The 26,305-nt window shown below is 30.5% G+C and overlaps 3 protein-coding genes across 3 annotated transcripts; 2 read left to right on the top strand and 1 right to left on the bottom strand.

Annotated features, from left to right (window-relative positions):
- Positions 1-2,192: 2,192 nt before the first annotated feature.
- On the top strand, positions 2,193-5,520 carry LOC133321672 (ribosome quality control complex subunit TCF25). Its single transcript, XM_061530754.1, has 9 exons — positions 2,193-2,342; positions 2,710-2,883; positions 3,154-3,344; positions 3,424-3,746; positions 3,813-4,220; positions 4,428-4,569; positions 4,634-4,957; positions 5,018-5,301; positions 5,372-5,520. Exons 1-9 carry the CDS (start codon positions 2,193-2,195, stop codon positions 5,518-5,520), a joined length of 2,145 nt encoding a protein of 714 aa, XP_061386738.1.
- Positions 5,521-9,919: 4,399 nt separating this feature from the next.
- On the bottom strand, positions 9,920-12,960 carry LOC133321670 (actin-related protein 3). Its single transcript, XM_061530752.1, has 7 exons — positions 12,757-12,960; positions 12,414-12,594; positions 11,976-12,182; positions 11,799-11,906; positions 10,359-10,895; positions 10,120-10,203; positions 9,920-10,037 (listed from the first exon to the last, which is right to left on the bottom strand). Exons 1-7 carry the CDS (start codon positions 12,798-12,800, stop codon positions 9,942-9,944), a joined length of 1,257 nt encoding a protein of 418 aa, XP_061386736.1. The 5' UTR covers positions 12,801-12,960; the 3' UTR covers positions 9,920-9,941.
- A 3,006-nt stretch (positions 12,961-15,966) lies between these two features.
- Positions 15,967-23,977, top strand: LOC133321673 (syntaxin-7-like). Its single transcript, XM_061530755.1, has 6 exons — positions 15,967-16,203; positions 16,271-16,340; positions 22,532-22,676; positions 23,254-23,505; positions 23,583-23,738; positions 23,820-23,977. Exons 1-6 carry the CDS (start codon positions 16,047-16,049, stop codon positions 23,913-23,915), a joined length of 876 nt encoding a protein of 291 aa, XP_061386739.1. The 5' UTR covers positions 15,967-16,046; the 3' UTR covers positions 23,916-23,977.
- Positions 23,978-26,305: the final 2,328 nt, after the last annotated feature.

Here is a 26,305-nt window from a genome sequence, read left to right on the forward strand (position 1 = left end):
AGTTAGCTATGCTTAACTGGCTAAGACGCACCAGCCAAACGAGGGGAAAAAGATGCAAGAAAATACCAGCTTTCTTGCTTTCCCAAAAACAAAAATTCGAACTGAAAGAAAGGCTTAAAAGCCAGCACAATTTAGTTTTGTAATTTTTATGCACTAAATTCCTTTATTTTATCGTTTCCTTTTTATATTCAACCAGACAAATATAAAGAACGCCACCGATCGAACAAACCGATGCACACACAAAGAGTAGAACAAAATGAATGACAAGTCACAGACGGCTGCAAGCAAATTGACAAGCGTGCTTACTTTTGCACGCAATGTTGCAAAAAATAGTACTATTGCGCAAAAAAATTCAAATTTATTTAAAAAATACTTTATTCTCTTGCAATATAACACAAGAGTATGATTTTTTTAATTTTTAATAGAATTATATTCTATTTATTTTATTTTAGTTACTGTTCTCTACCCTTGCTATATAGCGACTGTCGGTCTCTTCGTAATTTACCAATTTAAGCAACACCGGCACAACAATATGGCGACACATGCGGCATATTTTTTGCATACAAGAAAAATCGCGCCAAAACAAAAACAACGAAACAAAACAAGAATGGCAGAGAATGGTAAAGTGTCAAATAATAATGTCAATCATCGAGAATTAATATCCATGTAAAATAAGTGTGTTATGAAACACCCTGTGACGTGTGTAAATATTAGCATTTGGACGTTAGCAATGAGTACACGCACTTATTATTTAATTGAGGATTATTATTCATAAAAAGTGAGATACATATTAGAGATTTTTGAATTTTTTATTAAAAATGTATGTATTTTTAATAATGTAAAACATAATAACGCATCACTACAAAGTTACTTTTCATATTTCCACTTTTTGGTATTTCCCACCCAATATTCTATATTTTGAGAATTTTGGAAACGCTTTTTAAAGAATAGTACTGGAAAAACTTTCTACCACAACTGGTCCACGTTTTTAGATGGTCACGCGTCATTTTCGTTATATTCAATTTGGTCATCTATAGTTTTGTATTTTGTTTCCCCTGGCAGTAATCTATTTATTTGCTCCAACAATGACATCATGGCATGATTATGCAAGGTATTCTCATGCAGATATTTCATGCAAGGTATTTCAGCTTTCTAAATTGACATTAGATTATCCCCCTTCGAAATCTAAGCACAATATTGGTCTGTTCCAGAAGAAGCAATAATGTAAAATTGTTTACTACGATAACAATTTTTTCCTTTATGATGTCGAGGAATATAGTAAAAATTAGTAGATTATTGCAATACGGGAGTGAACCATATGTGCTCAGTGACAAAAATAACCAAATAATTAATGGTCTGTTCCCATGGTACAATAATAGAATATAAGGTAACAGCAATTGTTGTTGTACAACAAACAATACAACAACAACATGGAAATTTATTGTTGTAAGTTATACTAGTGTAAACGTAATTTGACAGAAAAATGTAAACAAACAAACAAATTATCAACAAATTAGATTTATTTTGAAAATGAAATATTTTCGAATCCTCGAAATAAAATTTGAAAAACATGAATGAAAATCTATCAAATTTATGTTTCTATCGCTTCTACAGCTTTTCTATAATTGAGCCATTGCCACTTATATGTGTAACACATATGAAAATGCAGGGAATTGCGAGTTATTCCATGAATAAAGATTTGCTTCCTCAAACTTTCCCAGCATGCATATTGAGTTAATGGAATACGGGAACACATTTAATAAAAAAAAAAAAAAAACAATTTCAAATTGTATGCGTTCGCAATTTTCCTATTGTTTGATTTTTAAAAACATAATTTGTCAATTTCATATTGACACTAGTATTACGTTGGAATCAAGTCAGCTGGGATTTGCTGTTACCATTTATAATTGTACCATACCATAAAAACGCCCATAATTAGTTAAGTCACCATCAGACAGTAATCGATATTATCAAGAGCATTATATGTCAATCGATTCTGACGTACAAAATAAACTATCGATAGTGTCATCTTTTTGTTTGCCAACTTTAGAAACGACACAACTCGAGAAAAATTCTAAAAAAAATTGCGAAGAAAAATAAGAAATATATAAAAATATTAAACTAATCCATCGAAAAATCTTTCGTCCGATTTTCTGTTTACTTAGAAATCAAAAGGAGGACGTGCATCCAGTATGTCATCCCGAGTCTTAAAGAAGTTGCAAGGTGGCGATGAACTGCAACCCAATCTTGATGATGAAGATGTGGATAATCTGTTGAGCAGTGGTGGCGAAGATGATCCCGATTTGCAAAGTGGCAAGGGAAAATCGAACTTTTTTGATTTGGTAAGAATTACTAGAGATTCTTGGTAACTAGTTACAATTTTACAAGGATGTGTAAGTTTTGTAATTGGTTATTTGCGTATTGCCCGTTTTCATGTCAATGGGTGGGTGGGTGTTCTGAGGGCCCATGGAAAACCTATTGAGTTTTTCCCCTCCTATGTATGTAGCATATTATACACAAAATGCTGTTACGAATGTAGGTTAGTTGTTAACCAACATTTTAACATATGTTGGTTGTTATATGTATACAATTGATTGAAAACTATACCAAGAGATACGTTATTTTTTAGTAATAGCTTAAGATATATTGATAAGTATCAATGTGTGATTTATAGTTTCGATTTTTCCTTTCTGTCTCTATTTCTACCAGCTGAATCAACAAAGTCTTTCGGAAAGTGAAGTCAAAGAGGATGACAATGAAACTGAACATGCCTCGGCTGCAACAAATCTTGAAGCCGGTCCAGCTGCTTCGAAGAAGAAAAAGAAGAAGCGTAAGAAGAAGTCGAAATATACGGGAAATCATATAAGCAGTGAAGATAATGAGGTAATTTGATATAATTTGAATAATATATAATTTGATATGTTAGGTGACTAAAACTTGGAACGCAGATATCTATTCTGTGATGGATGTCTTGTATTAAAATTGGAATATTTGTGCATAGTTACAAGTATAGATTCAATATAAAAGTAAACTGCAGATATTGGCTTATTCGATTTCTTAATCCTATAATGGGTTTAAACATCAACCATTTTTTTAATTGTTACTTACATATCCACAATATATATATTTTCTTGCCTTCTCCCCTCAATACAGCTCACTGACAAATTTATCAATGATATTGATGATCCTCTACTTAACAAAGTATCAGCGGCGACTGCACAAAATCCAAAATTAACAACACCAAGGATTGAAATTGACAAATCCTTATTGGCTGTGGAATTGAAAAATCTTAATCCACAAAATGAGATGAGGCGTACATTCGGTAAACGTGTAGTCAAAATCGAGTATGTATAGCTTATTTCTAAAAACATATTAATTGTATACAATGCATGTATTTATTTTCCACTTTCTTTTGTTTTTTAGAAACAAACGTGGACGTCAAAAGTTGACATTAAAATCAACATATTTGGTAACACCTAAGGACTCGTGGCCACCAATAACTAAAAATATAATCAATATGAGACCATGCCAGGCACCCGATAATGCAACCTCCACCTCGACAATGTCGTCTCGTGTGGGACCAATGGATAAGGTGCAATGGTTCGCCTTTGAGCACAGTCAATATTATCAAGGTGTACAAAATCTATTTTTATCGGCATTGGAAAGAACCGATTCTGATTTTTTGATAAACTTAATTGGTCGCTGTCCGTATCACGTGGATTCGTTAATACAATTAAGTGAAATGTGTAAGATATTTGTTTTAATTATTTTATTTCTGTTTATAGCTAAAATATTATTTAATCTTTTTGTAGGCAAAATGACAGAAGATTTTTCTCTTGCTGCCGAATTAATCGAAAGAGCTGTGCTGGTTTTGGAAACCTCACTACATCCAAGTTTTAGCCTAACAAATGGCAATTGTCGCCTCGACTATAGACGTCAAGAAAATCGTGCACTATTTGTGGTACTTTTCAAGCATGCTCAATATTTGGAAGCGCGTGCTTGTTGCCGTACCGCATTTGAAATATCAAAATTAATACTAAGTCTTAATCCTGAAGTAGACCCATTGGCAATGGTTTTGATCATTGATTATTTTGCCATACGCAGTAAACAGCATGCATGGTTGGTGAAATTCTACGAAGAGTATAATGTTGTACGCAATTTATCACAATTACCCAATATGGCGTATTCGTATGCTTTGGCATTGTTCTTGTTGAATGGTGGTAAGTTTTCAAGTTATTATGATACGATTGAACAGGAAACTATAAATCAATAAATGTTATTAATAGGTGAAAACAATTTAAATTCATTATACAAATGCAAATGGTTTTTATAGACCAAAAACCATGTTCAGTTTGCCACAATCCAATTATCTTTCCAAATTGTAACATATTCCTTTTCTCTTATATTTTCCCATTTCAAAACTTTAGATAATGAAAATGCCGATAAAGCATTGCAATATGCTTTACTCATGTTTCCGGGCGTACTGAAACCATTATTGGATGAGCTATCCGTTCAGACCGATAAACGGGTATTGAGCAATTCATATTTCAACTCTGAAGTTTCGGGAAGGTAATTCAGGAAATGTTTAAATATATTTATTTGTTTAACTCCATAAGTGTATAATATCTTACAGCCAATCACCTGCACTACATCAACTGGTTTCATTGTACGTTTGTCGGGCTAAAGTTATTTGGCGTCAAAATAACATTTTACCATGGTTGGAGCGTAATGTTAATGCTGCATTGGATCGTATTGAAAGTAAAGATGAAGTCATACAAGACTATAAACAAAAGAGATCGGCACGTTATGTTCAACCACCCCGACCAATATTACGACATGTTATACTCTCAGATTACAAGGAGAAAGTGCCATTGGCACCATTTGTGGCCAAGGAGAAAGATCCCATAATGATGTATGATCCATTGCCACCACTTGATTCAGTTAATTTTTACGAAAGGTTGGTAAACATAGCAAACAAATAAAATAGCATATTTTTAAAAAATTATATTCTATATAGGAAATCTTCATCAAGTAGCCCCACCACAGCCAGCAATCGTTCTGTTTCAATGTTTTTCCAATCCCTATTACCCACATTTAATTTACAAAATGCTGCCGCCGCAGCCAATGCTGCAGATGCCCAACAACAACAGCAGCAACAGGTTGTTGCCAATGTGGAACAAGCTGCAGCAAGAGTTGCGGCTCAGGTACCAGCCGATGCTGCCAATGAAGTGGCTGAAGTTGATCGTCATCTACAGGCATTAAATATGAATTTGGATAATGCAGCTGCTGGCACTGGAGAAGGTTAATAAATTTATTTGCAATTTGTTTAAAATCTTTTTTGTAAATTTCATTTCACAATCCACATATATAGGAGCAGTGTTGCGCCAATCATTTACCGATATTGTCCTTGCCATGCGTGAATTCATACAAAGTGTGCGAAGTGCCACCGAAAACTTGCAACCAGGTGATAATGAAGGAAATGATTCAACCGAAGAAGATACAACCGATTATTTTGATTAAAAAAACTATTTGGCCTCCTTTATTTTATGCAAGCAAAAAACAACAAATAAACAAACGTTTTAGAATTAATACCCATATGGCTTTACATGTATGTCTATTAAACATACAAAAAGTCTTAAAGACTTTTTGATATATTAAATTAAAAAATATATATCTACTATTCATAAAACAATTTAACACAATTTTTGAAACAATTTTTTAAAAACAAAAATAAAAGCGATGTAGTTAAAATGCAAACACCACCACCAATGATTATTCTCTCCTTCCTCTATATCACTCTCAAAATGTAGAACAAACAAATACAACTTTTTATTACTAGCATCAGAAATATATTAAAAATGTTCTATTTTAAATAGATTAAATTTAACAAATTCTATTATATACACAATGTATTTAAAAGAAAAATTGAAAACACTTTAATATTTATAATAAAAATAATAATAATTTGTTAATTTTTGTAAGAGCGCAACTAAAAATTTGCTTATTTGTTATTATATATCCCACAAATTGCAGAGTCATAATTAAATTAACTGAATTTGGTAAAATTATGAAATTGTAGTTTTTTTGGTACTTATTTCAATTTATTAAGCATATTATATATATATTTAATACATACATATACCATTTGTATTTTGGTGTGTCAATGGAACATAATAAATGAACAAAAAAAGTCTTATATGCTTACAAATAATTTGGTTTTTTTGTCGATTGCATCTTTCAATAAAAACTTCAACTTCATCAACTATATGCTCTTTGGGAAGAATTTTTGAAGAATGAGGAGATTATGGTCGTAACTAAGCAGCCCAATCCCCAAAATGTGGGAGAAATTCTATTCCCACGAAAACCATTTCTCTCGAGAGAAAAATCCTCCAATCGTGGAAAATATAGGGGTAAAATTTTTGGAATATGGCATCTCTTTTTAATCAACTGTGTGTCTTTTTCATACTTTGTGTACCCTTATTTGTTTGCGCAAATTTAAAGTGCTTGTTTTGTACGAAATAATTAAAAAGAAATAAAGAATTGAAACCAAAAAAATTAATAGTATTATAATAAAAGTGTTGCTACTTTCAGAGAGCAACAAAGAACTTCTACAAGATTGTCAAGAAGACAATTGCGAGATAGTTCCAATCCTCTTGAATTGTCACAATCATTAAAAATAATTGAAACATCTGATATGTACTTCCCAGCAGATTCAAAAAATACTACCGGGTAAGAAAACCAGCATTCCAATACTTGTTGGAAGTGTTGGCGTAACATACTCCTACAAGGGAAACATGTCTGGAATTCTAACGATTACCAATTGCAGGTTTGTTTTTGCCAATTTGAAATCTACCGCCCGTATTCGTAACTTTTCCATCAGAATGTTATTGTGCTTCATTTCATCCAGTTCATTTTCTTCGAATTTTTCCATTACTTGATAAGTTTTTTTTTCTGAAGATCGCCCAATTTTTCAATTGCTCTGTATATTCGCTTTTGATACCCATTTTGGGTTTTTTGATCCTACTTAATTTTTTTTATGTATTCCAAAAGTTGTTTTTGCGTATCCAATTCAATTTTAATTATTTCCAATGATGTTGCGCTCGTCACATTGTTGATTTCTTCGTCTTTCTTTTCATCGCCGATTGGCTGACTTTATTAAAATGCTTATTTGATCCTTTTTCTTCACCGACAGTACTTAAATATTCGCTGCATCTCTTCATCATCGTCAAGACCAACAGAGTTTACTGCAACACCGTCTACAGACGAATTCATTTCAATAAGATTGTAGATAGCTTCTTCGGTGCTTAATTTGTTCTCCTTGTTTGGGCCGCCTCTAGTTCCTGTTTTGTATTTTAAATTCTGCGCAGCTTTTTGCCTTATTTGCCATATTTTTTTTTTTTTTTTTTTTTTTGGTCAGCCTAAACATATTTTAAGTGATTTTGAAGAATGAATGGATTATTCTATGCAAATAGATGTGTACTAAACATTTGTCCATTCGGCGATGCCCTTATTTGCTGGTCCCATCGAATTGAACTCATTTATGATGTAATTCCATCACTGACACTAAATGCTGCAATTGGGTTTTATTTGACTTCGGCTTACAAAGAATTTATTAATTTATTTCTTTTTAGATATATGTTTGAAAATCCATACTTACATTTTTTGTCTCTCTTCGATTTTGTTTGTGAGATATTTTGAGAGGAAAAACACAAATCGAACTTTCTTATGATGCCTACTTTTTCTCCTTTCTCCCTTTAACTCCTATTTTACACTGTTGCATAAAAATAGTATTAAAACATGAGATGTAAAAAAGGGAATTCCGCGCGGAATTTTCTTTACAATTGGGGAAAAGGGAGAAGAGAGAAATTCCCCACGGAATTATTTTTGACGATTGGGCTGAAGATCTTTTATGTTATTTTAATGTTGGCGGGAAATACGTTGAATTAAATATTTGTTGTTATTAAAATGACTATCAGTTGAGAGGTACCCGATGAAATTTTATTTAGATTTGCTAAGATCAAATCGGTTATTCAATTCACTTCATATTAAATGAATATTTTTTATTACACAAGGTAGTCTCATGCGGGTATATAATTCCAATTTTTTCATAATTGTACGTTGGACAGCATTCAGCCTTCAAATTTTAAATTAAATTTTAAATATCCTCCTTCGAAATGTATGCACAATGTTCAGTGGCAATAAGTACAAAATTTTTAATATCTTGAAGATCCCAGCCTCTATAATCTATAAATATAATGCGTAACATCTACTGTTATAACTTAAGAGCAATATTAATAAAAAATATATATATTATTTACAGAAAGTATACATTCCTAATTTTTTAAAAAATATGCAATTCGACATGCATAAACTTTTATGGAATTTATTTTTCAAAAAATTTTAAATTAATAGATGAGTTCCAAATTAAAAAGTGTTGCCATTATTAATTTCTCAAATGAGACTACCTTCTGTAATTATGCCATTAAGGAGTAGTAGTCAAAAAAAAAAAAAGAAAAAAAAAAACAATTGTGAACACATTTTGAAGAAAATGTATAGAATAAAAAATTCTTACTAGATTTGTACCAAAAGACATTTTAGAAAAATATATATCGAATTGCTCTCATTTAATTTTTGGTTTCAATTCATTATTCATCTTCGGAGAATTTAATTTTCGAGAAAAATATTTTTATATATAACTTGCATATATTTATTTTCGGAATGCTTGATCGATATAATAAAATATATGTAGTCTACGAAGAAGGAAATAAAAAAATATCTTACCAATATTCAGCATATGCTATGTCTCGTCCTTGATTCTTCAGTTTTATTGAGTTCGAAAATTAATTACTTTTCATGACACAGATGAACTATTGCAAATTTGTTTGTTTGTTGGAAAACACACCATTTAAATTGTTTAATATTATCAATTTATATTGACTTGAGTTTTTGTTATTATTTATCATTTTTATTGTTGCAATATAAGTAACAAACGGATATTTTTATTATGTAGAATTCTCATATTCTGATTCACTTTTTGTTGTTGTTTTCTTATTTTTCACACAAAAATGTTTTGTTTTAAAAAAGTTTGGTTTATTTTTATACTATGGTGTTATTGGCAAAATTAAAACCAAAGGCGATTATGTTGTGTATAAAGAAATTGTTGTATATTATATTTATTTTGTTATGTTAATGATGTTTGTTTATGATGAATTATTTTAGATTGTGGTTATGTGTGTGTTTTTTTTAAATTAAACTTGTTTTGAAACGATTTTAGTTGATGTTTTATTGAGTTAGATTCAATCTACCCAAAAATAATTGTTTATTTATTTTCTTTTTGAAATTGTTATCTTAAGATTTAAGGAAAAGCTTTATTCTTCATCGTTATGAAATAATATAGAGTGAGGGAAATAATGATTTTTGTTTAGGAGATTTTGAATGTCATGGAAAATGTATATATGTAGAGAGAGAGAGAGAGAGAGAGAGAGAGAAGGAAATTTTGTGAAGTATATATTTCTAGTAAAATTTTATTTTTTCATTTGGCCAAATTTTATATTGTTAAATGTATTGTTTGTTTAAAATATATATACGTTATTTATAAAAAAACATTAAAATTATATATGTATAATATTTAATACTCAGGCGAAAAAGAAATAAAAATGCAAAAACAAAGTCTAGACCGCTTAGACTTGACAGGTTCATCAGTTTTTTTGTTTTGTTTCGTTAAGCTTAGAGGAATACACAATTGGATCCATCACAGTTGTGACGCCGTGTTGGGAAAATAGAAAACAATTATTAAGAAGTACAACGAAATGCATTTTTTGTCTTATTTAACCGAAGACACAGAAGAAGAACCAATGATAATTATAGAACGAACCGAATCCACAATAGAATATTTAATAATAATAAAAAGAACGACCCTTTTTTGAAGTAGAAATGCGTAATTATGTCATAGTACCGAATACTGGATTGTGACGACAAATTCCGGGTCCATATTCTTCGTAGGCAGCTTTTGTGTGACAAACCTGATAGAATTCCGGCTGAAAGATATAAAAAAATATAGAAATTGATTAGTAATGTGTTTTAGTGGTATAGCAATTGATTTTTTCCGTCGGTACTTACAGTTGAAGCCAACATACTGCCACCAAACCAAACGGCATAGCGCTGCATATGATGGGTAATGACTTGAACATCAATGGGTTTAGGCTACAAATAACGAAGAAATAAAAGTTATATACGAATAAAAAGCTAAATAAAACAAGCCGACTGGTGAAGGTCGTACACACAAAGCAGATCAATCATATCGTAATCTTTAAATCATTTACAATTTATAACTCCCCAAAGAAATTCTTTTAGCTTACCTTTATTCTTCCCTCAGATAGATTTTCACTTATACGCAAACGTGTATCCACCGAACGTTTAATGTCTCGTTGTAAACGACGACCAAAGTCTTTAAACATTGTTGAGCCACCACTTAAAACGATATTATTATACAATGGCCTTCGAACATCAATGGGACAATTTTGTATAACATTATCGACAATTTCCGATATCGGTATGGTAAAGTCAGGATTTGAAAATTCCGGATGGAAGAAAATCTCTGGACCTAAAAATCGTTCATAGCCGACATCGACGGTAAATGGTTGCTTCGTAACACCATTGATGCCGGTATAATTGCGTATCCATTTACCCGGTTCAGCATCATATTTAGCAAATTCTTTGGCTATATCGGGACATATATAACAATGCTTCTCTTTAATAGCTTTGGCAGTTTCTAAACTTTGTTCGGGTGGTATACCGACTTCACGTTCGCGTAATAGGCTCTGAATGAAAGAGGTGATGTTGCGTCCAGCAATTGGTATATGTTTAATACATGAGCCAATGACATAACCTTCGGCCTGGAATTATATAAGAGAGAAAAATTAAATTAAATAATTATAAGATTAACATATTTTCATTATGTATTTTGAATGCCCACTTATGTTGGAGGGAATAAAAAGTTCGTTCCGACGCTATCAATGGACTTGACTTTAGTTTTGGAAATATATATTAAGGCGCAGACCAATATTCAATTCGCTTTATATCAGATGTAAAAATTAGCCAATAATCTACGAGTGTAGCGAATCAAAATCTCAAAACCGCGCATCCTTTAAAACAATCTACCTCATGTGAAAGTTTTCAAAATTTTCACCCTTTGAGGCAGAAGACCGAGAGGATGTATTTTTGGATTTGACCAGGATTTATTGAAAAATATTAGGCTGTACAGATTTCGATAAATTCGAATATTTTATTCACTTGTTCACTTTCATTCACAGACAGGCAGGTGAATGTAATTTCTAAAGACATTCCAAATTGTCTGCAACTACATTTAAACGGAAATTTAATTAGACAGATTTTTGTTAATAGTTTGTACGGTCGAGATACTAGGATTTGACCGATCATCTCCCTCTTGAGTGATATTAGGATGGGATCGATCTTCTTCCTCTTGAGATTGGGTCATTCTAAAGTTATAACGTGGGCTAGCTGGCCAAGAAACAAAATTTATGTCTAAATCTGGGTTGTCGGTGTGGAATATTTTTAGTCGTAATATTACTCTTTTATAGTCATACGACTGATGGTATAATTATAAATATACCATACCATAATTTAGTAACTTTTGCGCGCTATTTGTTTTAATTCTTTATGTTCTATAGTTTTTAATGCAATTTAAAACATCCTCTTCTCTAATTGATTTTTTTGTTTCCGAAATCCATTTCCTATATTTTAAGGAATTCTTGTTATCCTTGTTCGAAGCAACTTACCACTGGAATGACATGAGTAACACCATCGCCACTATCAACTACAATGCCAGTGAGGGTACGTTCCTCAACTGGTCTGGAAGCCCAACTGGCGGCCAAAGCCAAAACGGCCTGAAAACAGTACAAACAAAATCAATTAAAACATTGATCACTCTCTTTTCATTTCAAATATATAAATACCTGTACAGCAATATATAGACCAGGAACATTAAAAGTTTCAAACATAATTTCGGCAGTATACTCGCGGTTTTCTGGAGTATTCAATGGCGGTTCTGTTAACAAGAAATGATGATCTTCAGGTTCGGCTCTTAAATATTTAAAGACACACTGTTCCAGGAAACGTTCCATCAAGTCCCAATCTTCGACCAAACCATGGCGGACGGGATACTAGAAATTAATTTAAAAACAAAACCACGATAAAGATTATTCATAACAAAAAAAAGCGTAAAGAAAACCAACAAATAAAGATAACAATTGATTAGTCATTTTGGTTTGGTAAGGCGGCACACACACAAACGCACTAAACATAGTTGAAAACTTGCATATGTATCACCGTACCCACCAATCACTATAATTAATAAATTTCTAATCTAATTGACTGCCAGCAGCACCACTTACCTTGACGGAATAGCCAGTTGCATCAAAGGCCTCATCGCCTATATAAAAATCCAAATCTTCAACACCTTTGGTAATGCGACGGCTATTGGTGTCACCCACACGGGCTGATTCTTTAATGGCAATGGCAGAGGGAATAATAAATTGTGGTTCCTTGTTGCCAGCAAATCCCAATTTCGTGTATCTGCAAAAGGACAGAAATAACAAAATCCTTATTTAGATTTCTGACACTCGCCCCAAAGAGTCGTTGCACTGTGTCCCAGTTTTGTCAAGTGAAGCAGAAAAAAAAACTTTTTCATGTTTTTTTTCTCCACTTCTGCCACAATGACCGACAACTACTTCTTACCCGGTGCCCACATCAATCACACATGCCGGTAATCTGTTCGCCATGGTTCACACTGTCTATATTCCTAATTCACTAAGTGTACTGTATGAATTGCTTGTAGTATTTTGGTGTTTTGTTAAATATTTTAAATGAATTTAACAAAAAATTACAACCACACCTCACACGATAGATGTGTCACGAAAAAAACGAAGAATTTCTGAGTCCAATTCGCTGCAGTTTCTCGTCAAAGCAAAATTGTTTTTGCGGCGAATTAAATGTCAATAACTTGACAGGGTTGTATTCTGTGCGTAAAAGAGGAATGGAATAATATTGGGGCGTATAAGCGACAAAGGTTATACGCTAAAGTAAATATCAAATTCTTGGTCCATTTCCCGTTTTGAAAAGGGGGTATATTTTTAATTAATAAAAAACAAATTTCGAAAACAATTACAAATGAAAGAAGATTAACCTGAACTACTACTTTACAATTGACCAGATTTTCACTCTGCGCCAAATCCTGGAAAAGACCCACGAAAAACATATCGACACATTTCACCTATTCGTCGACTATAAAGCCGCATTCGACAGCCCTATTCATTCAGAGGTGTTTAAGGCGTTCGGCATTCCTGCAAAATTAATACGACCATGCAGGATAACTTTGAGTGGCACAAGATAAGCAGTTAAAGTAGGAAGGTGACAGTTTGTCGTGTGATATTTTTAACGTCCTGCTGGAAAAGGTCATACGAGACACAAAGGTGAACAGAAATGCCACTCTGTACATCAAATTGCGAGTGGTAACAGCCACATCTGAAAGAATTGAGAAGGAGTCTGGCAAAGTGGGACTGACAGTAAATGGCGAAAAGACCAAGCTGATGGCATCAACGCGCAAAACGTCCAGTAGAATCGGACCGACTGTGGAACTTGAAAACGACAGCTTCGAGGTAGTGAACTATTTTATATACCTTGGTACCGCCATAAACAAAACTAAAAACATCAGCTGTGAAATATAACAGATGCTACTATGGTCTGAGTAAGCAACTCCAGAGCAAGGCCACCTCTCGCCAGACGAAACTCACACTCTAGAAGACGCTGCTGTTGTATGGATCTGAAGCATGGGTACTTGCGCAAGCAGATGAGGCAGCTCTTGGAGTGTTTGAGAGAAAAATTTTCCGGAAGATTTATAGGCGGTGAATACCGCCGTCGAATGAACCATGAGCTATACCATCTATTCTCGGACATCGATAGTCAGACGTATCGAGATGCAGCGACTACTTGTGCGAATGGAAGAAGATGCCCCAGCTCAAAAGCATATAAAAGCGAACCAAGTGATGGGTATGGCCACAAATCCGATGAAAAGATCAAGTTGAAGACAACATCTCGGATAATGGTCTTTCCAATTGGATGAGATTCGCACAAGACCGAAGCGCCTGGAAAAAATTTTTAAACTCGACTTATGGAACAACCGTTCTGTCATAAGCCAGCTAAGTAATTAAGTATTTCGGAGTAATTTTCGACCACTTTTGACGAAAATTGTGCGGTATCTAAGCCATAATTTAATAAAGGTTGGTGTTTCCTTGTGTGTAGACGGTTTATCGTATAATCTTGGTAGCCATTTAATATTGACAGGACGAGTAATGACGCGGCCAGGATATGCCTGGCCACGTCTTGTTTAAACGACATATTCTAAAAGTAGCATTCTCCAGTATAGGCAGAAAAGTCGTTTACCATATCACCATAATGCTCCGACGGTGACAATCGTTCCATCGTCGAAGAGGTGAGCTCCAATCAGACCTTTCGGCCAATAACAACAAACAAGGCGAACTTAACATGTCATGCCTGAAGTCTTCTTATATGTTTCTCGCTTAATGACCTTTCTTCAATAACTTGAGATGTCTTAGAACCCCAAAAACGTCAATTTTGCATCTTCCAACTACTGCGATTATGTAAACCATAATCGCCTTTTAAAGCTCTTAAAACGATTTATGTGGCTGCGTCAGAATCACCATTTGTAAAATAGGGTTTGATAATTATTATGCGTTGTGAGAGAGTTAAGCGATTCATTTTCGTCAATGTCAGGCTTTCAACTGAAAATTTGCTTTATAGTACGTTTCCATTGTACCGGATTATCTTAACCCGGTGGGTTTAAATTATCAATTCCATTGTATATATTTCAAATAAATCGTAATAAAGTCCCATAATAATAAAGCCAAATTCCAGTCCCATATTTTTGTAATCACGAAACGAATAACCATTTTTTAAATCTAAATTCAACTAATTGATGCTTTCTTTTCCGTTACGGTTAAAGAAATGCTACTTTTCCCCAAGACCAGTGTTACCACTGGTCTTGGAAAGTATGGCAACTTCACATTCGACTCAACACTGAGGGCATTCACGGACAGTGTGTGTTAACTTTCTCATGTAGTCTCCATCCCACCTCATTCGTAAATATTTCCTTGTACTCCTTTTGTTCTTCTTTGTCGGACAGTTTGTCAGTGGAACGTTTTTCAATTTGTTTAGTTTATTCTCACAAAATTCGATTAATCGAGTAGAAAGAAAACAAAGCGAAAAAAATATTTTATAGTCGTCGTCGATGATTATTTAAATGATTAAATAAATAAAAGTTGCAAGCAGAGATAATTAATGTAGCGGAAACAAAAACAAAGATAAAAAGTGAGAAAACACTCAATTGAAAGGGAATAATAATTAAAACGCATTTTGGAAATCGTTTGTTTCTTGTGAAAGTCAACGAACGTCAACGACGGTAGAGAAGCAGAACTACGTCACTTTTATGCAAAAAATAAAAAAGAAGTGAAATCACATAAAAAGAATTGGGGAGGCATTCTTAACATTACAAATAATATAACAAAAAAACTTGTAAAAAGAGGGCTGAAAAAGGTAAAAAATAATTAACAAATAATTTGGACAATAGCTCAGAAATACCAACAAATATTTGAGGGATTTACAAAATGAATGAGTCAAACCCAATTGTGATATTGCAATTCATAACATGTTAAACAATTACTTTGTGTCTTTACAACAACAACAATGCTATATTACATAGATCGTAACAACAAAATATAGGTTGAAACCAATGAACAGAAAATTAAAAAATAAAAACTCTCACATACACATTAGGCCTTATAATCGAATTACAAGGTCTCACTGTGTGTTATATATGTTTATACACTTATATACGTATAAGAATTTATTATTAATTTACTTTGGTTTTATGCTTCAGTAAACCGCCCTCTAATTGATTGTTGTTACAAAGGAATTTTATACGAATCGCCTTCAAACTGAACTACGAAAGCATGGATTTGCAGCATATGGAAAATGGCATAGGTGGTGGCGGCGGTGGTGGGAGTGGAATTGGTGGCAATAACAGCAACTCACAGACCTTGAGTGAAATTGATTTTCAAAGATTGGCCCAAACCATTGCCACCAGTATACAGAAAATCCAACAAAATGGTAAGTAATACGAATAAGGATTTATTTGCGAATATATTCAGCTTACATATTTATTTAACTATTTCAGTGGTGACAATGCAACGTATGGTCAATCAATGTAACACACCTCAGGATTCTCCCGACTTAAAGAAACAATTGTAAGTAATGGACACTTGTTGATTTCAATTATCCGGAATTGTTGTCATATGGGGTCATAATATGTACCTCGGGCATTATGAAAACATTAATATTATGCTTTGTTTTGAGTATAATATTGAACATCAAACCTGATTACAGAGAATATCGTCATCATAAATGCAAACGGACATAACTGCAGAAAAATTCGAAATTGACTTTTTGTTTGATTATTGTTCGTCTAGTCAAACTATATGTTCACACAAAAATGTAGACATCTAACGTTAAAAACAGCGATATAACATATACACAAAGACATAATACCCTGTACCACAGTGTGGTGAAGGGTATACCAATTGTCAATAGAAGCAGGTCTGAAACAGCTACAGGTCTGAGCGGTGAATAAATCCGTCGACGGCCTCCAAGATCTATTAGAGCGATTCCATCTCAGAGTAGATCTGGTTAGAGCACCACAATTACTAATCAATAGACCTCGGATTTTTGCATATTTTTTATGCTTTATCCGATTGGACTCAAATTTTGTATTTAGGCGTTTCATGCTTTAATTGATCGATATTTGGGGTCATGTCAAAAATATGCAAAAAATATGCAAAATATATGCAAAAAATATGCAAAATATATGCAAAAAATATGCAAAAAATATGCAAAATATGCAAAAAATATGCAAAATATGCAAAAAATATGCAAAATATGCAAAAAATATGCAAAATATGCAAAAAATATGCAAAAAATATGCAAAATATGCAAAAATATGCAAAATATGCAAAAAATATGCACGGTATGCTAGGTCGATATGCGATAAATATATGCAAAAAATATACAAAATATGCATTGTCGATATGCAAAATATGGAAAAATATGCAAAATATGCAAAAATATGCAAACATATACAAAATATGCAAAAATATGCAAAATATGCAAATATGCAAAATATGCAAACATATGCAAAATATGCAAAAATATGCAAAATATATGCAAATATGCAAAATATGCAAACATATGCAAAATATGCAAAAATATGCAAACATATGCAAAATATGCAAAATATATGCAAATATGCAAACATATGCAAAAATATGCAAAATATGCAAAAATATGCAAAATATGCAAATATGCAAAAATATGCAAAATATGCAAATATGCAAAATATGCAAAATATGCAAAATATGCAAAAATATGCAAAAATATGCAAAATATGCAAACATATGCAAAATATGCAAAAATATGCAAAATATGCAAAAATATGCAAAAATATGCAAAATATGCAAAATATGCAAAATATATGCAAAATATGCAAACATATGCAAAATATGCAAAAATATGCAAAATATGCAAGATATATGCAAATATGCAAAATATGCAAAAATATGCAAAAATATGCAAAAATATGCAAAATATGCAAACATATGCAAAATATGCAAAAATATGCAAAATATGCAAAAATATGCAAAAATATGCAAAATATGCAAAATATATGCAAAATATGCAAACATATGCAAAATATGCAAAAATATGCAAAATATGCAAACATATGCAAAATATATATGCAAATATGCAAAATATGTAAACATATGCAAAATATGCAAAAATATGCAAACATATGCAAAATATGCAAAAATATGCAAAATATATGCAAAATATGCAAAATATATGCAAATATGCAAAAATATGCAAAATATGCAAATATGCAAAATATGCAAACATATGCAAAATATGCAAAAATATGCAAAATATATGCAAATATGCAAAATATGCAAACATATGCAAAATATGCAAAAATATGCAAACATATGCAAAATATGCAAAATATATGCAAATATGCAAACATATGCAAAAATATGCAAAATATGCAAAATATGCAAACATATGCAAAATATGCAAAAATATGCAAAATATGCAAATATGCAAAATATGCAAACATATGCAAAATATGCAAAAATATGCAAAATATATGCAAATATGCAAAATATGCAAACATATGCAAAATATGCAAAAATATGCAAACATATGCAAAATATGCAAAATATATGCAAATATGCAAACATATGCAAAAATATGCAAAATATGCAAAATATGCAAACATATGCAAAATATGCAAAAATATGCAAAATATGCAAAATATGCAAAATATATGCAAATATGCAAAATATGCAAAATATGCAAAATATGCAAAAATATGCAAAAATATGCAAAATATGCAAACATATGCAAAATATGCAAACATATGCAAAATATGCAAAAATATGCAAAAATATGCAAAATATGCAAAATATGCAAAATATATGCAAAATATGCAAACATATGCAAAATATGCAAAAATATGCAAATATGCAAAATATGCAAAAATATGCAAAAATATGCAAAAATATGCAAAATATGCAAACATATGCAAAATATGCAAAAATATGCAAAATATGCAAAAATATGCAAAAATATGCAAAATATGCAAAATATGCAAAATATGCAAAATATGCAAACATATGCAAAATATGCAAAATATATGCAAAATATGCAAACATATGCATATGCAAAAATATGCAAAATATATGCAAATATGCAAAATATGCAAAATATGCAAAATATGCAAAAGTATGCAAAAATATGCAAAATATGCAAAATATGCAAAAATATGCAAAATATGCAAAAATATGCAAAAATATGCAAAATATGCAATATATGCAAAATATATGCAAAATATGCAAACATATGCAAAATATGCAAAAATATGCAAAATATGCAAAATATATGCAAATATGCAAAATATGCAAAAATATGCAAAAATATGCAAAAATATGCAAAATATGCAAACATATGCAAAATATGCAAAAATATGCAAAATATGCAAAAATATGCAAAAATATGCAAAATATGCAAAATATGCAAAATATATGCAAAATATGCAAACATATGCAAAATATGCAAAAATATGCAAACATATGCAAAATATATATGCAAATATGCAAAATATGTAAACATATGCAAAATATGCAAAAATATGCAAACATATGCAAAATATGCAAAAATATGCAAAATATATGCAAAATATGCAAAATATATGCAAATATGCAAAATATGCAAACATATGCAAAATATGCAAAAATATGCAAAATATATGCAAAATATGCAAACATATGCAAAATATGCAAAAATATGCAAAATATGCAAAAATATGCAAAATATATGCAAAATATGCAAACATATGCAAAATATGCAAAAATATGCAAACATATGCAAAAATATGCAAACATATGCAAAATATGCAAAATATATGCAAATATGCAAACATATGCAAAAATATGCAAAATATGCAAAATATGCAAACATATGCAAAATATGCAAAAATATGCAAAATATGCAAATATGCAAAATATGCAAACATATGCAAAATATGCAAAAATATGCAAAATATATGCAAATATGCAAAATATGCAAACATATGCAAAATATGCAAAAATATGCAAACATATGCAAAATATGCAAAAATATGCAAAATATGCAAAACATATGCAAAATATGCAAAAATATGCAAACATATGCAAAATATGCAAAAATATGCAAAATATATGCAAAATATGCAAACATATGCAAAAATATGCAAAATATGCAAAATATGCAAACATATGCAAAATATGCAAAATATATGCAAAATATGCAAACATATGCAAAATATGCAAAAATATGCAAAATATGCAAAAAAATATGCAAAATATGCAAAAATATGCAAAAATATGCAAAATATGCAAACATATGCAAAATATGCAAAAATATGCAAAATATGCAAAAATATGCAAAAATATGCAAAATATTCAAAATATATGCAAAATATGCAAACATATGCAAAATATATGCACGGTATGCTAGGTCGCAATATTAAAGATAGAACTTTGAAATTTTGCACATATATTATTATTACTCCTAGGATGTTTGGTATTGGAAATGGGATATATCGGTCCACGTTTTAGTATATCGTCATATAACGGTTATATATGTTTGCATGTTTTATACATATATTTAGCAAATTTTTCATAATGCCCCAAAAATCTAACAGTTGAACCATGAAACGCATACATACACAATTAGATTTTTATAGGTTAAAAATAAAGAAAGCACACAAATTCGAAAACTACCCTGATTTTTTTTTTTTTTTTTTTTGATTAAAATGATTGCATATGTGAAATATGTTGCTCATATTTGCACATATTTTGCATATTTTTGCCTATATTTTTCATATTTTTTGCATATTTCTCGCATATCGACCTAGCATACCGTGCATATTTTTTTGTATATTTTGCATATGTTTGCATATGTTTGCATATATTTTGCATATTTTTGCATATTTTGCATATTTTTTGCATATTTTGCATATATTTTGCATATTTTGCATATTTTGCATATGTTTGCATATTTTGCATATATTTTGCATATTTTGCATATTTTGCATATGTTTGCATATTTTGCATATATTTTGCATATTTTTGCATATTTTGCATATGTTTGCATATTTTGCATATATTTTGCATATTTTGCATATTTTTGCATATTTTGCATATGTTTGCATATTTTGCATATATTTTGCATATTTTGCATATTTTTGCATATGTTTGCATATTTGCATATATTTTGCATATTTTTGCATATTTTGCATATGTTTGCATAATTTTGCATATTTTTGCCCATATTTTTCATATTGTTTGCATATTTTGCATATATTTTGCATATTTTTGCATATTTTGCATATGTTTGCATATTTTGCATATATTTTGCATATTTTGCATATTTTTGCATATGTTTGCATATTTGCATATATTTTGCATATTTTTGCATATTTTGCACATTTTTGCATATTTTGCATATTTTTGCATATTTTGCATATATTTTGCATATTTTGCATATTTTTGCATATGTTTGCATATTTGCATATATTTTGCATATTTTTGCATATTTTGCATATGTTTGCATATTTTTGCATATTTTGCATATTTGCAAATATTTTGCATATTTTTGCATATTTTGCATATGTTTGCATATTTTGCATATTTTTGCATATTTTGCATATGTTTGCATATTTTGCATATTTTGCATATTTTTGCATATGTTTGCATATTTGCATATATTTTGCATATTTTGCATATTTTTGCATATTTTGCATATGTTTGCATATTTTGCATATATTTTGCATATTTTGCATATTTTTCCATATTTTGCATATATTTGCATATTTTTCCATATTTTGAATAGTTTTGCATATTTTTGCATATTTATAGCATATCGACCTAGCATATCGTGCATATTTATCGCATATCGACCTAGCATACCGTGCATATTTTGCATATTTTTGCATATTTTAGCATATATTTTGCATATTTTATGCATATATTTTGCATATTTATTGCATATCGACCTAGCATATTTTGCATATTTTTTGCATATTTTGCATATATTTTGCATATTTTGCATATTTTTTGCATATTTTGCATATATTTTGCATATTTTGCATATTTTTTGCATATTTTGCATATTTTTTGCATATTTTGCATATTTTTTGCATATCTCGTGCATATGCAAAATATGCAAATATGCAAAAAATTAAAAAATATGAACCCTTCAAATAATTCTAAATCCTTTGAAACGAATTTGTGTCCAATCAGAATTTCGATATCTTCATTATTAAAAAATATGCAAATATGCAAAATCCGAGGTCTACTAATCAACAATTATTTCTGTCCTATTGTCATTATAGTCCACACCATCACTTATTAGGCCCTTTCGATCACTATGTCATTTCCTTCATACTTTGTACCAATTTGGGAACAAATACATTTCCCCCATCATTATTTTGAGAAGAGAAATAATAGTGACCAGATCTGGAGTTACATGATTTCTTAGGCAACTGTGCATTGTTTTGATGAAGCAATTAATTAATTTTGTTTTTTGGCGTTTGCGTGTTTCAAATGTCTTAGAAACTCGATTCGACGTAAATAGAACGTTAACTCTGTCGTAAAAAAATATTTTTTTTATAATTGTATTTTAATATCTTCAGTCTCTTCTATCTATATATTCCTTTGTTATTGAGCAAATTAGCATTCTTAAGAAATATTTGCTTGAAGTTATTCTTCATGTTATTTTAATTGATTTAGATTTTATGAAAATCATCTTCTCTTTGCTAATTTTGTATTTTCTTACACCGTTACAGGCATCAAATTATGACTTATACAAATCAATTGGTAATGGATACGAGCATTCAATTAAGTGAAGTTGAAAAATGCAAAGAACGTCATTTAAAAATTCAAAGAGACCGATTAGTGGATGAATTTACAGCTGCTTTAACTAAATTCCAGGTGAGTTTATTTTCTTTTGGTTTAGTATCTCAATACTTATTAACTTTTTTGGGTGATATGTGCTTTCTACGCGCACATTCATATATACATATATTGTTTTGTTTCCATTGCTATTTGTTATCATTATTAGTCATACAATATACACATTGTCCCAAAATGTATAATTAATGCAAAAAAGCTAGAATATGATAACAATATAACAGGTTTTATTATGCTGATAGATGGCATTCTTGATTTAATGTATAAATTAAAAAAAAAAAAAACAAATAAATGTGAGTCCCTTTTTAAATAGGTTACAATATAGCACATTCAATTCCTTTAAAAAATAGACAAAATCGGTCGGTACTGTTATTTTCTATGATTTTCTATGCATTACAATTACCACCATACAGCTTTTATATATGATTCACTATTTATTAGAATTATGATCATGTCTTGCATGCACCAAATAGGGTCGACCCGTCCGACTGGTTAATAGTTTTCATACTGGCTTCTACGGGGACTCCAGTTCATTACTAGATTTAAGTACAATTTATTATTTATTTTAAATATGTGTCTTTATTTTCCTTTCCTTTAGACTCTACAACGTAAAACTGTCGATATTGAAAAAAATCAAGTGCGTCAGGCACGATCAAATCAATATAATATTGCAAAACCACCTGGGAGTACAAATAATGCATCAAATGGTGGCGGTAATAATTCATTTTTCGATGACAATCTATTCGGTCGTAAATCTCAGCAACAACAACAACAGCAGCAAACTCAAATGCAGGAGGAAATTGATTTGCAAGCATTGGAGGAGCAAGAACGAGCCATACGGGAATTGGAGGTATGTTCACGTCGTATATTTTTATTGAAACAAAATACAATCAATAAAGCTTTTCTATTTTCATATCGTCTTCTAAGGAAAACATTGTTGGTGTTAATGAAATCTACAAGAAATTAGGTTCAATGGTTTATGAACAGGGACTGATTGTGGACTCTATAGAATCATCTGTTGAACAAACCAGTGTCTATGTATCTCAGGGTACGGAAAATCTGCGTATGGCTAGTTCCTACAAGGTAAGACAAGAAAACTAGAATATATGTGAATATTTATTTAAAATTTCTTAAATTATTTCGTTCATTTTCTTTTCATTGCAGAATAAATTACGCAGAAAGAAACTAATACTTTTGGGTATATTAGCAGTGATTATGTTAATTATAATTTTAATACTTGTTATGAAATTTAGTAATTGAAATTCTATTAGATAGATTTTTATCTATTTAGAATTCCATGTGTAGTTTCCATTGTGTATAGAATGAATGAATAGTAATGATGATGATCATGATGATATATAAGCAGAGATCATTAAATAATAATTAACCCAAAAAGAACCAACAAAAACAAAAAAAACTGTTTCTGGCATTCGTCGTCGTGTATTAACTTTAAAAGCAAATGTTAAGGGCCTTGTTTTGGAAATCTCAATAGAACTATCATAGAAAACAGAAATAAATGGCAGAGATAGAGATCGACAGGAGAACCACATAACTAGACTGAGCATACGGTTCTTAAAATGCATTCTGAAACCATTTTTATTGTTGTCATTGTTAGGAAAGCAAGGCTGTACGTAATTTCTAGAAAAAGAAATACAAAAAACAAACGTCCTTGAAAAATTCTTCTTAACATTTTGTATATTTTTTTTTTAATTTGCCAAAATCAAAAATATAACAAAAACAAAAGATAAGAAAATAATTTACATTAATATCCTTTATTCCAAAAAATAACAACACAAAACTACTGCAATTCCATAATTTTTATAAGAGCTTTAATTCTTATATTTATAATTATTATTATATTTTGTTATTTGTGTGAAATCTGTGAGTTAATTTGCCGTTTAAATTACTTTTGAAATTATTCATTTAAGATATTCCATCATTGGTGCTTATATTCCAAAAGATAATATTGAAGATTCCCTTTGTAATTTGAGATTGTTTGGAAAGTTTCGAAATTTTAAACGACAATTAAATCTATATGTTATTTAATATTATTTCGTTTTGTTTCTCCTGCTTTTTGGGTGTGTTTATAGTCTTTTAAATATGTTTTTTTTTTCGGTGTATTATTTTTTTGTTAGTATTTATTTTAATTGATATGTTTTTTGTTTGTTTAATTAATATCACACTTATATTATTATATTTATTAGCGATTGTATATGTATCTTCAGATATTATATTCTATTATTTAAGTATATCAAAACTAATACGTTGTGTTGTATAGAATGGAAAAGAAAATGAAAAACAACTAAACTTTACAAGCTTAATCCAAATTGAAAGAACAAACATAAATCGAAAAAAACGAAAATCATTTCAACTGTATTAGTAGCAGCAGCAATGTATGATAAAATCATAAGAAACTAAATTTTATCACTTCTACTAATAAATAATAAAAATAAAAAAAATTTGAAAATCATAAAGTAAAGATATTAATTAAAAAATGGTAAGTTGTTACAATGATGTACACCAAACTGACGCCAATAACGACGATTCATATACATATATGGCTGATAATGTTTAGAATTGCCAGTATTGACCGGACTAGGATTTTTGTTCCGCAGAAAGTTAAAGTCCAAATTCCAAACATAACAAATGAAAGGGGCATACGTTTTTAACCAATTTTTTACCTGGTGGTCTATTTTTTAATAATAAAAAAATTCAAAAATAAATACATGTTGCAGACGTCACTTTGCCTGACAATATCGATACAATTCAAAGTAATTAGCATTTTAAATGATACCCAGTATTTAATGTCATAATAAATAAACACATGAACAAAATTGAAAGAAAACACAAATCAATTTCATCTTGCCTCTAGATTTTCTTTGCTGCATCATTTTTTGTTGTTGGAAAATCAACACCAATTCAAAAGTCATACCATGAAATTCAATTTCACATTGATATCCAATATTTCTCTGCTGCTATACTTTTGGATATTGCATCCAATGAATTTATAAGCTAAATTTTTATATTGTCTTCTATGTAGAGATCTTTGAAAGGGGAGGAAGATTAACAAAATAAAGGAATGAAAATGAAATCCACTTCAATTGTGACAAGTGCATTTTTTTGTTGAAACTGCACCAACACATTCAAGTGGCCGGATCGCGCTTAAAATACAAAAAACAAAAAAAATGCAGTTTTTTTGAACGTGTTTCGAATCCAATGATATGCCATAATGCAACGACAACCAATAATGGAGGGTCGTATAAATGGATAGGTAGAGGATTTTTATAGCGTTTATATAGAAGACTAGTCTTCTGCCCTATTCCAGACCGGTCTTCTGTTCTATAGAAGCTATAACTTTTATCGTCTAGAAGAAATGTATTTCATCTCACAGTAAAATTACATTTTATCTAATAAAAGATTGAGTCATCTACCCCACAGCAGACATGCCTTTTATCATACAGAATTCAGGACTTATATGCTATATAAGTCCGGTCATATATCCCGTAGAAGTGAGGTTTTTCAATATATAGTATAGAATACCCTGTCATTTAAAGTACAGATGATTATACCCTTCACCACACTGTGGTATAGGGTATTATGTCTTTGTGCATATGTTTATAACAGGCAAAAGGAAACGAGATAGACAGATG

The sequence above is a fragment of the Musca vetustissima genome, unplaced genomic scaffold (assembly GCF_032173495.1).
Source record: "Musca vetustissima isolate MV318-11 ecotype Yass unplaced genomic scaffold, APGP_CSIRO_Mvet_v1 utg6918, whole genome shotgun sequence".
Lineage (NCBI taxonomy): Eukaryota > Metazoa > Arthropoda > Insecta > Diptera > Muscidae > Musca > Musca vetustissima.

Excerpts from the sequence above, each read along its gene's own strand:
- LOC133321672 (XM_061530754.1), top strand. The coding sequence starts at position 2,193 with ATGTCATCCCGAGTCTTAAAGAAGTTGCAAGGTGGCGATGAACTGCAA. Across the intron at positions 4,221-4,427 it reads ATTGTTCTTGTTGAATGGTG|ATAATGAAAATGCCGATAAA; the intron begins GTAAGTTTTCAA and ends TCAAAACTTTAG. Across the intron at positions 4,570-4,633 it reads AACTCTGAAGTTTCGGGAAG|CCAATCACCTGCACTACATC; the intron begins GTAATTCAGGAA and ends AATATCTTACAG.
- LOC133321670 (XM_061530752.1), bottom strand. The coding sequence starts at position 12,800 with ATGGCGAACAGATTACCGGCATGTGTGATTGATGTGGGCACCGG. Across the intron at positions 11,907-11,975 it reads GTCTATATATTGCTGTACAG|GCCGTTTTGGCTTTGGCCGC; the intron begins GTATTTATATAT and ends TACTGTTTTCAG. Across the intron at positions 10,896-11,798 it reads TTACTCATGTCATTCCAGTG|GCCGAAGGTTATGTCATTGG; the intron begins GTAAGTTGCTTC and ends ATATAATTCCAG.
- LOC133321673 (XM_061530755.1), top strand. The coding sequence starts at position 16,047 with ATGGATTTGCAGCATATGGAAAATGGCATAGGTGGTGGCGGCGGTGGT. Across the intron at positions 22,677-23,253 it reads CTGCTTTAACTAAATTCCAG|ACTCTACAACGTAAAACTGT; the intron begins GTGAGTTTATTT and ends CCTTTCCTTTAG. Across the intron at positions 23,739-23,819 it reads GTATGGCTAGTTCCTACAAG|AATAAATTACGCAGAAAGAA; the intron begins GTAAGACAAGAA and ends TTTTCATTGCAG.